Source organism: Saccopteryx leptura, chromosome 3 (genome assembly GCF_036850995.1).
Source record: "Saccopteryx leptura isolate mSacLep1 chromosome 3, mSacLep1_pri_phased_curated, whole genome shotgun sequence".
In the NCBI taxonomy this organism is placed as follows: domain Eukaryota; kingdom Metazoa; phylum Chordata; class Mammalia; order Chiroptera; family Emballonuridae; genus Saccopteryx; species Saccopteryx leptura.
In genome coordinates this window covers 207,221,428-207,234,213 of record NC_089505.1, presented here as the reverse complement: position 1 = coordinate 207,234,213, position 12,786 = coordinate 207,221,428, and the positions used below count along the sequence as shown (strand labels likewise).

The 12,786-nt window shown below is 45.6% G+C and overlaps 1 protein-coding gene across 8 annotated transcripts in view; it reads left to right on the top strand.

Annotated features, from left to right (window-relative positions):
• IGSF3 (immunoglobulin superfamily member 3) overlaps positions 1-12,786 on the top strand; it is a 104,719-nt gene that overhangs the window by 55,523 nt on the left and 36,410 nt on the right. For all 8 annotated transcript variants that reach the window (XM_066377249.1, XM_066377247.1, XM_066377252.1 and 5 more), the window contains 2 exons: positions 7,315-7,692; positions 10,093-10,503. In XM_066377249.1, coding sequence (XP_066233346.1) covers positions 7,315-7,692; positions 10,093-10,503 — 789 coding nt within the window. The remainder of the gene's footprint in view (positions 1-7,314; positions 7,693-10,092; positions 10,504-12,786) is intronic.

Genomic DNA, 12,786 nt, shown 5'->3' with positions numbered 1-12,786 from the left:
ATACCTTGCTGGGATTTTGATTGGGATGGCATTGAATCTATATGTCAATTTGGGAAGAACTGGCATGTTGATAATATTGAGTCTTCCTATTCGTGAACATGGACTGTCTCTTCATTTATTTAGTTCTTATTTGATTTTGCTGGCTTGCCTCAGATAGATTTTATATCTATTTTGTTGTAGTTATACCTAACCATTTCTATTTAAAGGTGCTAATGTAAATGGTACTGTGTTTTTAATTTCAGATTCCATTTGTTCATTGTTGGTATATAGGAAAGCAATTGACTTTTGTATGTTAGCCTTGTACCCTGCAATCTTGCTGTAATCCCTTATTAGTTCCAAGAAATTTTTTTGTCAATTCTTTGACATTTTTACATAGGAAATCTGTCATTTGTGAACAAGGACAATTTTGTGTCTTCCTTTACAATCTTTGTATTTTTTATTTCTTTTTCTTGCCTTATTGTATTAGCAAAGACTTCTAGTTTGATGTTGAAAAGGAGTGGTGAGAGGGGAAGTCCTTGCATTGTACCAATCTTAGTGGGAAAGCTTTGAGTTTCTTACCATTAAGTACGACGCTAGCCATAGGGTTTTATCTATCTATCTATCTATCTATCTATCTATCTATCTATCTATTGGTAGATAGTCTTTATCAAGTTAAGAAAGTTTCCCTTTATTACTAGTTTACTGAGAATTTTTATCTCATGAATGTTTTGAATTTTGTTAAATGCTTTTTCTTTTTCTTTGCTTTTTTTTTAAAGACAGAGACAGAGAGAGAGACAGATTGGGACAAACACAGAGAAAGGGAGAGAGATGAGAAGCATAAATTCTTTGTTGTGGCACCTTAGTTGTTCATTGACTGCTTTTTCACATGTGCCCTAACCAGGTGGCTACGGCAGACTGAGTGACCCCTTGCTCAAGCCAGCAACCTTGGGCTCAAGCTGGTGAGTCTTGCTCAAACCAGATGAGCCCGCACTTAAGCTGGCAACCTCGAGGCCTCAAACCTGGATCTTCCTGCATCCCAGTCCAACGCTCTATCCACTGTGCCACCGCCTTGTCAGGCATTAAATACTTTTTCTATGTTGATTGATAAGATCATGTGATTTTTCTTTTTTAGTTTGTTGATGTGATGGATTACATTAATTGATTTCTGAATGTTGAACCAGCCTTGCATACTTGGGATAAATCCCATTTGGTTGTAGTATATAATTCTTTTTACACTTTTTGGATTTTATTTGCTAATATTCTGTTGATGTTTTTTCATCTGTGTTGAAGAGACATATTGGTCTATAGTGTGCTTTTCTTGTAATGCCTTTGTCTGGTTTTGGTAGTAAGGTAATGCTGGCTCATAGCATGAATTAGGAGGAAGTATTCCCTCCACTTTTATACTTGGAAACAGACTGTAAAGAATTGGTATAGTTTCTAAAATATATTCAGTAGAGTTCACCAGGGTGACTCTATTGGGGCCTGCTGCTTTCTGACCTGGACTGTTATTATTGATTCACTGTCTTTAATAGGTATAGGTCTATTCATTATCTTTACTTCTTGTGTGAGTTTTCATAGATAGTATCTTTCAAGGAATTGGTCCATTTTATCTCAGTTATCATATTTAAGGTCATAAGAGTTATTCATCAGATTCTTTTATTATTCTTTTAACTTCCATGTCATCTGTAGTGATTTCCTCTCATTTTTTATATTTATAACTGGTATCCTCTCTCTTTTTTTCTTAGCTACTCTAGAGGCTTATTGATTTTATTGATATTTTTCAAAGAACCAGATTTTGGTTTTGTTGGTTTTCTCTATTGATTCCCTATATTCAGTTTCATTGCTTTCTGCTCTATTTCTTATTATTTATTCTGCTCACTTTGGATTTAATTTTGCCTTGTTTCCTAAGGTAGAAATTTTGATTATTGATTTGAGGTCTTGCTTCCCTTCTAATATATGCATTGAATGCTATAAATTTCCCTCTAAACACTGGTTTTCCTGCATATAACAACTTTTTTTTTTTTTTTTGAGAGAGAGAGAGAGAGAGGAGGGGAGAAAGTGAGATAGACTCCTGCATGTGCCCTGACCTGGATCCACCCAGCAACCCTATCTGGGGCTGATGCTTGAATCAACTGAGTTGTCCTAAGCACCGGGTTGAGCCACTGGCTGCGAGAGGGGGAGAGAGAAAGGGGAGAGAGAAGAGGGAGAGAAGCAGATGGTTGCTTCTGATGTGTGCTGCCCTGACTGGGGATGTCTGCATGCCAAGCCAACGTTCTATCCAATGAGCCAGCCAGCCAGGGCCTATAACAACTATTGATATGTTGCATTTCAGTTTTCATTTAGTTCAAAATATTTTAAAATTTTTATTGAGATTTATTCTGTGACCCATGTGTTATTTAGAGGTGTGTTGTTTAATCTCTTTAAGTATTTGAGGTATCTTTCTTTCTTTCCTTTTTTTTAAATTCAGTGAGAGGAGGGGAGGCAAGCCCACTAGGGGTTGATGCTCTGCCCATCTGGGTTGTTGCTCCGTTGCTCAGCAACTAAGCTCTTCTTAGCACCTGACGCAGAAGCTGTGGAGCCATCCTCCGTGCCCATGGCCAACTCACTCCAGTCAAGCCATAGCTGCAAGAGGGAGAGAGAGAGAGAAACGAGAGGGGAGAGGGTAGGGGTGGAGAAGCAGATGAGTGCTTCTCCTGTGTGCCCTGACCAGGAATTGAACCTGGGACAACCACACGCCGGGCTGACACTTGACCACTGAGCCAGCCAGCCAGGGCTTGAGGTATCTTTCTATAATTGATTTCTAGTCTAATTTCATTTTGCTTTGAGAGCAGACATTGTATGATTTCTGTTCTTTTAAATCTGTTAAGGTGTGTTTTATGGCCCAGACTGGTCTATCTTGGTGAATGTCCCATGTAAGCTTATTGTTGGATGAAGTAGCCTATCGATGTCTGTTGTATCCAATTGATAGATGGTACTGTTGAGTTCCACTGTGTCGTTACTGAATTTCTGCTTGATGGATTTGTCCTTTTCTGGTAGAGGAGTGTTGAAAGCACAACTGTGAAGGTGGATTCATCTATTTCTCCTGCAGTTCTATCAGTTTTTGTGTCATGTAGTTTGCTTTGTTGTTAGGTGTGGACACATTGAGAATTGTTATGTCTTCTTTGAGACTTGACAATTTATCATTATGCGATGTCCTTCTTCATCCCTGATAAGTTTCCTTACTTTGAAGTCTTCTCTGTCTGAAATTAATATAACTAAATACTCCTGCTTTCTTTTGATTAATGTTAACATGGTATATTTTTCTTCATTTATTTTTCATTTATATGTATCTTAATATTTAAAGTGGGTTTCTTGTAGACAAGATATAATTGGATTGTATTTTTTAATTCACTCTGACAGTCTCTGTTTTTTCATTGGTACACTTAAGACCATTGACAGTCAGTGATTATAGATATAGTTAGATTAATATCTATCATATTCATTGCTATTTTTTTTATTTGTTTCCGTTGTTTTTTGTTCTTATTTTATTCTGCCACCCTTTTTCGGTCTTGTATGTCTAGCCGTTCTTATACAGTTAGAGAGAATACTTTGATCTTTTCTTTTTTTGAAATTACAGAAGTGATATTTGTTTACTGCAAAGTAATTCAAAGAGTACAGGAATGTCCAAAGTATAAATTGTTATTTTTTAATAAAAAGGTGACCCTGCCCTAAGGAGCCTTATGTCCGAGGCTGAGAGGGAAGACGGGAGGAGCAGAGAAGCAGGGGGGCAGGGGATGCCTCGGTCAGGGCTGGAGACCAGGGTCTGTTTGGAGGAAGGAGAGGGAGGCCTGCACTGCAGGGGCTGTCTCAGGAGAAGGAACTGGACAGGGCGGGGTGGAGAGGAAGGGGAGTTAAGCTGCTGAGGAGGAAAAGTTAATTTTTATTTCTGTGTTAAGACCCACTTCCTAAGAGCAGCATTATTTTCAGGGGTCAAAGGCCCTTTGTGAAGTGGGATATAATTTAAGGAGACATTTCATAGGCAGGTGCAGCTGACTGTGTGTGGTTAAAGTACAATCCAGTATTTATCTGTCAGGGAAGTTTATAACCTGCTTCCAGCTTGAACAATTGTTTTGACTCTGATGCCCTGGCTCATTCAGACCACTTAACATTGTTTACCTTTCAGGGGGTGAGTGCCTGATCCAATGATCAAATGCTCTTGTGTGTGCATCTGAAAGGGAATATACTCTGGGTGAGCTCAGCATTGTATCACAGTGGTCCGTATCTGATGGGTCTCTGCTGCTTTCTTTCTCCCCTTTTACTAGAGGAGAAAGGAGCTTTCTTCATCCAAGTCAGTGTAGAGTCTCTGCGGAAGGGAGGAGCTTAAAGCTATTGAGAGCCTTCAATTAGCAGAGGTCCTTTAATTTGGGCACCAGGCTGGCACTGGGCAGGCAGAGACATCGTAAGGCAGCAGATTTGACCCAGGCTGCACCCTGGACCAGTGACATCAGGTGGGGTTCAGGCAGTGGTATTTGTTTTGTTTTGTTTTTCTTCTTTTACGGAGACAGAGAGAGGGACAGATAGGTACAGACAGGAATGGAGAGAGATGAGAAGCATTAATTGTCAGTCTTTCGTTGTGGCACCTTAGCTGTTCATTGATTGCTCTCTCATATGTGCCCTGACCATGAGGCTACAGCAGACCAAGTAACCCCCCCGCTCGAGCCAGCGACCATGGGTCCAAGCTGGTGAGCTTTGCTCAAACCAGATGAGCCCGCGCTCAAGCTGGCAACCCTGGGGTCTCAAACCGGGGTGGGTCCTCCTCATCCCAGTCCGATGCTCCATCCACTGCGCCACCACCTGGTCAGGCCAGTGGTATTTGTTTTAAAGTTGCAGTGTGAGTCCAAGGTTGAGAATGAACCCTTTAAGGAAGATGCTGGCTGGTCCTGGATTGCCTCCAGCCTTCTCAGCAGCAGATGGGGAATGGGCGTGGCCACTCAGTCACAGAACACTGTGATGCAGGGAGACCTAAATGTTAGAAATGTCATTAAATTGTTGCCAACTTTCTGGGATTCTGTAATACTGCGACCATTTGTTCAGATGTCACTATATAAATATTTTAAATTGTCATAAAAAGAGTACACAGTCAAAATGTTATATGGCAGATTTTAATGTACTGAAAATAACTAATAGACTGTCTTCTCGATGACTTTTGATATAGAACTAAGTACTGTCAACCAGAATGTATGAAGTAAATCAACCACTTTGATCTGTTGATTTGCGGTCACCCACCCCCACTTCCACGCTGTTTCAGTTTCCCTGCTTGGGGGTTCTAAGGTTTTGTTTGGAAGAAAAGGGTCTGTGCAGATAAGAGTTTACAAACTACAAGCCTTTCCTTGTAGGGTCTGAATGAAAGTTGGTCATTTTGTATATTAGATCAGCGTGCTTTGAGCACAGACACATACATACACCCCTCCCCCATAGGGCTTACTGCTGAGTCCACTAGGACTGGAGCTGCTCCTGGCTGCTCAGTGGCTGGGTCCACCGTAGATAGGTTTCTACTGGGGCAGCTGCAGTTCTGTTTGGGAGGGAGGGGGAGGCTGCAGCTGTGGGTGGAGGTGGGTGGCCCAGAGAATTATCAATGGCCAAATCCTGAGGCACAGAATGTTCCAGCCAGAAGCAGTCTAAGCTAGAAGCTCTTTATTGAGGACTAAGTGTGGGCTAAGTCCTGTTCTGGGGGTTTTTTTATCAGTTTTATCTTATTTAGCCTCTTAGATAACTCTATAAGACACATTATTATCTCCACCTTACAGATGAGGAAATGGAGGCTCAGAGAGGTTAAATAACTTGTCCAAGATCACAGCTAATGCCTGACCAGGTGGTGGCGCAGTGGATACAGTGTCAGACTGGGATGCAGAGGACCCAGGTTCGAGACCCCGAGGTCGTCATCTTGAGCGCAAGCTCATCTGATTTGAGTGGGGCTCACCAGCTTGGACCCAAGGTTGCTGGCTCGAGCAAGGGGTTACTCGGTCTGCTGTAGCCCCATGTTCAAGGCACATATAAGAAAGCAATCAATGAACAACTAAAGTGTCGCAACAAAAAACTGACGATTAATGCTTCTCATCTCTCTCCCTTCCTGTCTGTCCCTATCTGTACCTCTCTGACTCTCTCTCTGTTTCTGTAAAAAAAAAAAAAAAAAAATTAAAAATTAAAAAAAAAAATCACAGCTAATAAGTGACAGAGCCAGCCTTGCATACATACCAGTCTGCTCCAGAGCTTTCTCAGACATTATTTTGTAGACAAGAAGATCAAGTTCCCGAGGAAAAAGCAACTTGTCCAGGATGACACAGCCAGTTCCAATTCTTGGCAAACTACACCTAGACCTCACCTGCCCTTTCTGCCACACTGCTCTGCCCAGCTGCTGCCCAGGGTGAGGCTGAAAGGGTGGGCCCCTGGGCCTCTCCCACCTTCTTGGTGGCTCAGGCAGAATCAGTGTTGTGCTGGTGTGGAATGAGAAATTGAGAAATTAAACTCACCATATCTCCCTGCCGAGTCTACAAGGGAAACCTTGCTCAGAATAGGCAGGAGCTACCTTGGGAAGCATGTCCCAGCCAGAAGGTGGGGCCAGTGGGTAAGTCAGAGCTGTGATCCTAAGGTTCAGCCTTACTTTCCTGCTACCTGTCTGTGGTCAGCATGTGGGCATCTGGGCAGCAGGGACCTACTTCAGCCCTTCACATTCAAGTGGGCATGTACTTGGCTTAAAGCTGCAGCACCTGTGGGCACTTGGCTCTGTCCCTATTCATGACAGGGGGCGGGGGAGATGAAATAAGGACTACTCATCCACAGGGCGTCCTGGTAGTAGCTACATTTGAGAATAAAGGGCGCAGCACCAGAGAAGGGGCCCATCCCTCCTACCAGCCCTCGAATCAGGGAAGGAGTGCTTTGTTCCTGCCAGATTGCAAGAAGGGAGCTTTTATTCGTTTTCATCTGAATTTGTGTCAACGATTCAACTTTTCTTGTTCATTTTATTAAAAACCTTATAAATAGCATTAATAATAGCATTTATATATCAATAGTTATAAAATGCCATATACGTGAAAAACAGAGGGACCAAAGGATGTTCCCAAGGGTCAGCTGCTAAGTAACCACATCCTTGCACAAATTCCCATATATGCCTGTTAGGGACAGTGCTTTACTGTGTCTTAATTAATATTAATAAATCATGGAACACCTCAGAAAGGACCCGTAAGCTATCTATATTACTGCCATGTCACACAAGTAGCAAACCCTTTGAAGATCTCTGCCTACTTTGCATTTTGGTCTCAGAAGTAAGTGAGCCTGTCGTGTGTATGTCCCCCACAGGTGTGGTGATGGCACAGCGTCAAGTCGCTGTCCAGGAAGGACCCTTATACCGCACAGAGGGCTCCCACATCACCATCTGGTGCAACGTGAGTGGCTTCCAGGGACCTTCTGAGCAGAATTTCCAGTGGTCCATTTACCTGCCCACCGCCCCAGAGCGCGAGGTCCAGATCGTCAGCACTGTGGACTCTTCTTTCCCTTATGCCATCTACACCCAGCGTGTCCGCAGTGGGAAGATCTACGTGGAGAGAATCCAGGGCGACTCGGCCTTACTGCACATCACCGATCTCCAGGCCCGCGATGCTGGGGAGTACGAGTGCTACACGCCCACCACCGATGAGCGGTACTTTGGGAGCTACAGTGCCAAGACGAACCTAATGGGTGAGGAGATGGCTGCGTTTATGGGGCCGTGTCCTGCCTGAGTGTCACGGTCAGTGTGGGCTGCTGTAACAAAGGTCCGTAGGCTGAGTGGTTTAAGCAACAGCATTTATTTCTCACAGTTCTGGAAGCGGGGTGCCAGCCTGGTTGGTTCTGGAGGGAGCCGTTTTCCAGCTTGCAGACTGCTGTCTTCTCATTGTATCCTCACTTGGTGGGACGGGAATGCGAGCTCTCTGAGGTCCCTTTATGAGGGCACTGATCCCATTCATGGAGGCGCCAGTGTCACGACCTAATCATCTCCCACAGGCCTCCTCCCCAGATGCCAGCACAGCATGCCAGGGATTCGGTTTCAACATATGAATTTTGTGGAGACATAAACAAACATTCAGTTCGTAACATTGAGTTACTTCTATTAGAGTACAAATTTGACAAAAATAAAAACCCACATGGATTCCTGGACGGCTCCATGCTTCACTCCTCGGTTAACCCTTGAATAAGGGATGGTGCAGTGCTCCAAGTTCCGCTTTCCCCATGACTTAGTTTTTCAAATTGTGGGTAAGTCAGCAGAATTTAAAAAAAGATCCCCAGATATTTTAGAGGTCAACTAGTAACATAACTGAATAGAGTTTGTGTTCCTTTATAAAATAGAAGGTTGAGGCTGAAACTTAAAAAAGTCTAAAGCAGAAGTTAAGTTTTCAGAGAAAGTTAACAATTCCTCTAGTTAGTGAAAGGGGATGTGAAAATAGGAGGCAAGGATGTTTGTGATTGATGATCTGAAGAATGATGAGGATGGTGAAGCATATGATGTCAGCTGGGAGACAGGTGAAACCTCTTGGAAATGGGCCTGTGGACGGGCTCTGGGAGACCTGTGGCACCCCTGACTCAGGAAGTGAATGCAGCCTCAGGTCCCTGCTTGGACTTGGGGCTCCACGGACTCAGGAAGTGAATGCAGCCTCAGGTCCCTGCTTGGACTTGGGGCTCCGCGGACTCAGGTAGTGAATGCAGCCTCAGGTCCCTGCTTGGACTTGGGACTCCGCGGACTCAGGAAGTGAATGCAGCCTCAGGTCCCTGCTTGGACTTGGGGCTCTGCGGACTCAGGAAGTGAATGCAGCCTCAGGTCCCTGCTCGGACTGGGTGCCTGGAGATGCTGAGCGCATGAGGGAGGCATGTGCAGCAGCGGCCCAGTGATCCCCGAATGATGGAGGGATCTCTACATGAAAGGCTGTCAAGGCTGTTCTGTTTTTCTGACCCGTCCTAATTTCCAGGCTTATTTGTGATAATAAAAACTGGAATAGTTGGTCCTTCCCACTGGCAAACACTGCCATGTTCGCACTCTTCTCCCCTCCAGCTTTTTTTGGTGGTTCTTCCTTTCTCTGACAAGCCTGCACGCAGCAGGAGCCTGTGGCCTAGCCCTGAGGTGGGTGCAGCGAGGAAGCACACACTGGCTGTCTTTGGAGTGCCTTTAGCAGTCACAGGGTGGTGTTTAATCCCAGGGTGAGATCCTGACCAGGGGACCACAGGGGAGCTCTCCGTTTGCCTGAGTCACCCTCATCCTGTGGCTTCATTCCACTGTAGACCACTTTGGCACGTAAGTTATAGGAAAATTGAAACTATTAAAAAATCAAGAATGATGATGCCTTTCTCTACCAAAAATGTTTTTTATTTTTTTATTTTTAAATAGCCTTCCTAGAGCAATGCATTGCTGAAGTCAGTTGGGGAATATGGGGTGGTGTCTGCAAGGGAGGAAATGAGGAAGTTGTGTAGAAATGGAAATGCCCCAAATTCCAGGAACGATTCCCATTTGAAGACCAGTCAGAAGCCAGTTTCAAATATCTTGAAGCAATGAATGAACAATGAAATCTAATTTTGCCTAAGAAAAAAATGCTTTTTACACAGTATTTTCGGGGAGTTCATTTATTATGTAAAATGAAATACAACCTACCTTTTATTTGAGTGTTATAAAAATAACCAAGCAGCTAAGAATAATTGCCAAAAACTTGCAGTCCAAATCCAAACAGAAAACTCCTGTTCTGTGCCTGCCGAGGTCCTTCGGGACTGCAGAGATACATGGGGTGGGAGCTTTGTTGTTGGTACCTGTCGTTGAGCTGGCTCTGACTCCTGGGGACCCGATGACTGAGTGGCGTCCACAATGCCCTGTCCTTGACAGCCCTGCTCAGCTCCTGTAGACTCATGCTACAGCTTCTTTCACAGAGTCAATCCACCTCATATTCAGTCTTCCTCTTTTCCTGATGATCCCTACTTTTCCCAGCATTATTGTCTTTTGCAAAGAATACTGCTTTCCCATGGTGTGCCCAAAGCAGAACAGCTTCCGTTTGTCCCTGTGAATGTTAAGGTTCTGCGGCTCTGTTGTGACTGTTCACTTGGGTTGTTCCTGTGTTGCAGTGATCCCAGACTCCCTGCAGACCACCGCCATGCCCCAGACTCTGCACAAAGTGGAGCAGGACCCTCTGGAGCTCACGTGTGAGGTGGCCACAGACACAGTCCAGCACAGCCACCTCTCGGTGGCCTGGCTCCGGCAGAGAGGCAGCGAGAAGCCGGTAGAGGTCATTGCCCTGAGTCGAGATTTCGTGCTTCACTCCAGCAGCGAGTATGCCCAGAGGCAGAGCCTAGGGGAGGTGCGGCTGGACAAACTGGGGAGCAGCACCTTCCGCCTCACCGTCTTCCACCTTCAGCCTTCCGACCAGGGCGAGTTCTACTGTGAGGCCGCTGAGTGGATCCAGGATCCTGACGGCTCTTGGTATGCCATGACCCAAAAGCGTTCCGAGGGAACCATGGTCACTGTCCAGCCCACAGGTCAGTCTCTCTCTTGTCCTCATTCTCCACCTGGTTGTGAAGGTTGTCACATGCAGGAAGGGTGTGCAGATGCCTTCCATAGTGACCTCTGAAAGTACACTAGGTTTTCCTGGGAAGTTAGAGATGGTCCTTCCTGCCTGAGGACCAGAGGAAGCTAGGGATGGGTCAGGCCCAGGGCTCCTAAGATCTACCTGCACTTGAGTCTCAGAGAGGAGTTGCACGGGCTGAATCCTGCGGACAGACTGGCTTCTTCAACCCACGAGGAGTCTTACATTTTCTTGAACTACAAATTCTTTTCAAAAATTGAGAGATGCCATAGAAACAAATTGTATCCTATGACTGGGTTTGCATTAGTCACATGCCTACCCCTTTGATGACGTTGCCTACTTCAGTGACCAATCCTGTTTCTTTCTTAGAAGACATTTGAAAGTAGGAGCCTTCCACTGTAGGTATGAAATCCTGAGCTAGAGAAATTTTGGTGTAAAGGGTTACTTTTTCATATTATTTCTTTGGTAATGTTTTATGATTTCCAAAATGCTTTGTCACAGTTCTTCAGATTTTCTAGAGATGAGTAGGTGGGGTGGGGGGCGCGAAGAAGCCGAGTCAGGTGGCTTGATGGCGGGGCCGCAGGAGAAGTCACAGAATGAGGACAGCCACAGGAGTACTAGGGTCCACTGTGAATGTTTTTTCAAGGGAAAGACCTAGAAGGCTATTGCCTGAGGAGGTGACTGATGTGTTTAGAGCTGGGTCAAAGGGGTGGCAGCATTGGGTGCTGAGGTCCTACTGCCCCTCGTGTTATCCTCCCGCAGTGCCAGGTGGCGCTCTGCATGCCCCACACGACCCTGTGCCCTGGATCAGCTCCGAGAGCCGTGCTGGTGGCGTCTGTGGGCCAGGGCCGGTCTCGTGGGCCAGGGCTCCCCTGGCTATCGTTGAGGGCGGTCATTGTGCTGTAATGAGATGTAGTGGGTGGCCGAGTCTTTCCTTGTATTCTGCTGAGCTCTGGTGAGGGCCTGTAGCTGTCCTGGTGGGTGGAGGGTGGTTTGTGGGAGTCTGAGAGGCAGGTGAGGTCTCCTTGGCAGCACTATCTAATGACATCCCTGTCCTATTTGCTGTGGTCAGTGGTCTTGGTCTTTACATTAAAGTTCTGCCACTTGTTCTTCTGTCATTCTAGAGCAGGGCTTCTGACTTACCCAATAGTGCAGACTCCTGGGCCAGGCTCCTGGGGCGGGACCTGCGGGGCTGTGTGTCCCGTGTCCTTCCCAGGGGGTTTCTGCATGGGTCTGGGTTGTGTCACGCGGAGCTGTAGAGGTAGCAGGGCAGAAGGATTCTCTGGACAGCGAATGGATGTGAGGGCTTTCATGAGAAGGATCGGGCTCCCGAGTCAGCAACACCTCATCCGCTCTGGGAGACCCAGAGCATGTAGCAGCTTCCGGACCTCCAATTCTAAGAAATCTACAGAAGGCACTTTAGTTCATATTTATTGTTTCCCTTCTTGGATGTTTTTTAAGATCAGCTTCAAAAGTCTGGACCAAATTTTGAGCCTTAATACTTTTAAATTAGTTTGCATCAGCTAACCTACTTTATTTTCATCTTACCAATTTGGAATTAGGAGTTTTTACATTTTCTCAGCAAATTTTTCCAGACTAAGCCAGCTAAGGGAAAACTCAATGAAATAAAAGTTTGTGACTTCACGCTGCATCCTAGTGCTGGGTGGCTGAAGCCACACCCGGCGCTCTCATAGCTCTAGCCGGCAAGCATCAAGTAAGTCCCCTCGGCGTTGAAGGTGTGGGGTAGCACTGGGGATTCGGAGATGATGAGCACTTGGTCCCCACACTCAGGGAACTTGCTGATGTCACAGCCAGTGGCTCAGCGGAGTGTGCTAAGTGCTATGGTAGTGTTGTATATAGAGTGCTGTGGACCACAGTGAATGTGACCTGCTCTAACAACAGTCAGCTTCCCTGGATGGGACAGTTACTAAGGCGCATCCAGGAAAACCAGCAAGTTTAGTGATTTGAGCTGAGCCTTGAAGCTTGACAAGAGAGCAGGAGGAGAAGCACAAGACTGCTTGACATGCTGGACAGGCAGAGAGAAGTTGAGCATGAATAGATGTTGAGTTCCAGATACGCATGGAGAGAGGAAAAAGGAAAGGAGCCTGAAGCCTCATGTGCTGTCATGTGGACCTTGGCCTTAACTCTGCGGACCAGGTATTTTCAGACTGTTCTCCTTGGAACCTTAGAAATCTTAGAGGTGTCTGAGAGGCTGCATGCGTGGGAGTGTGCACAT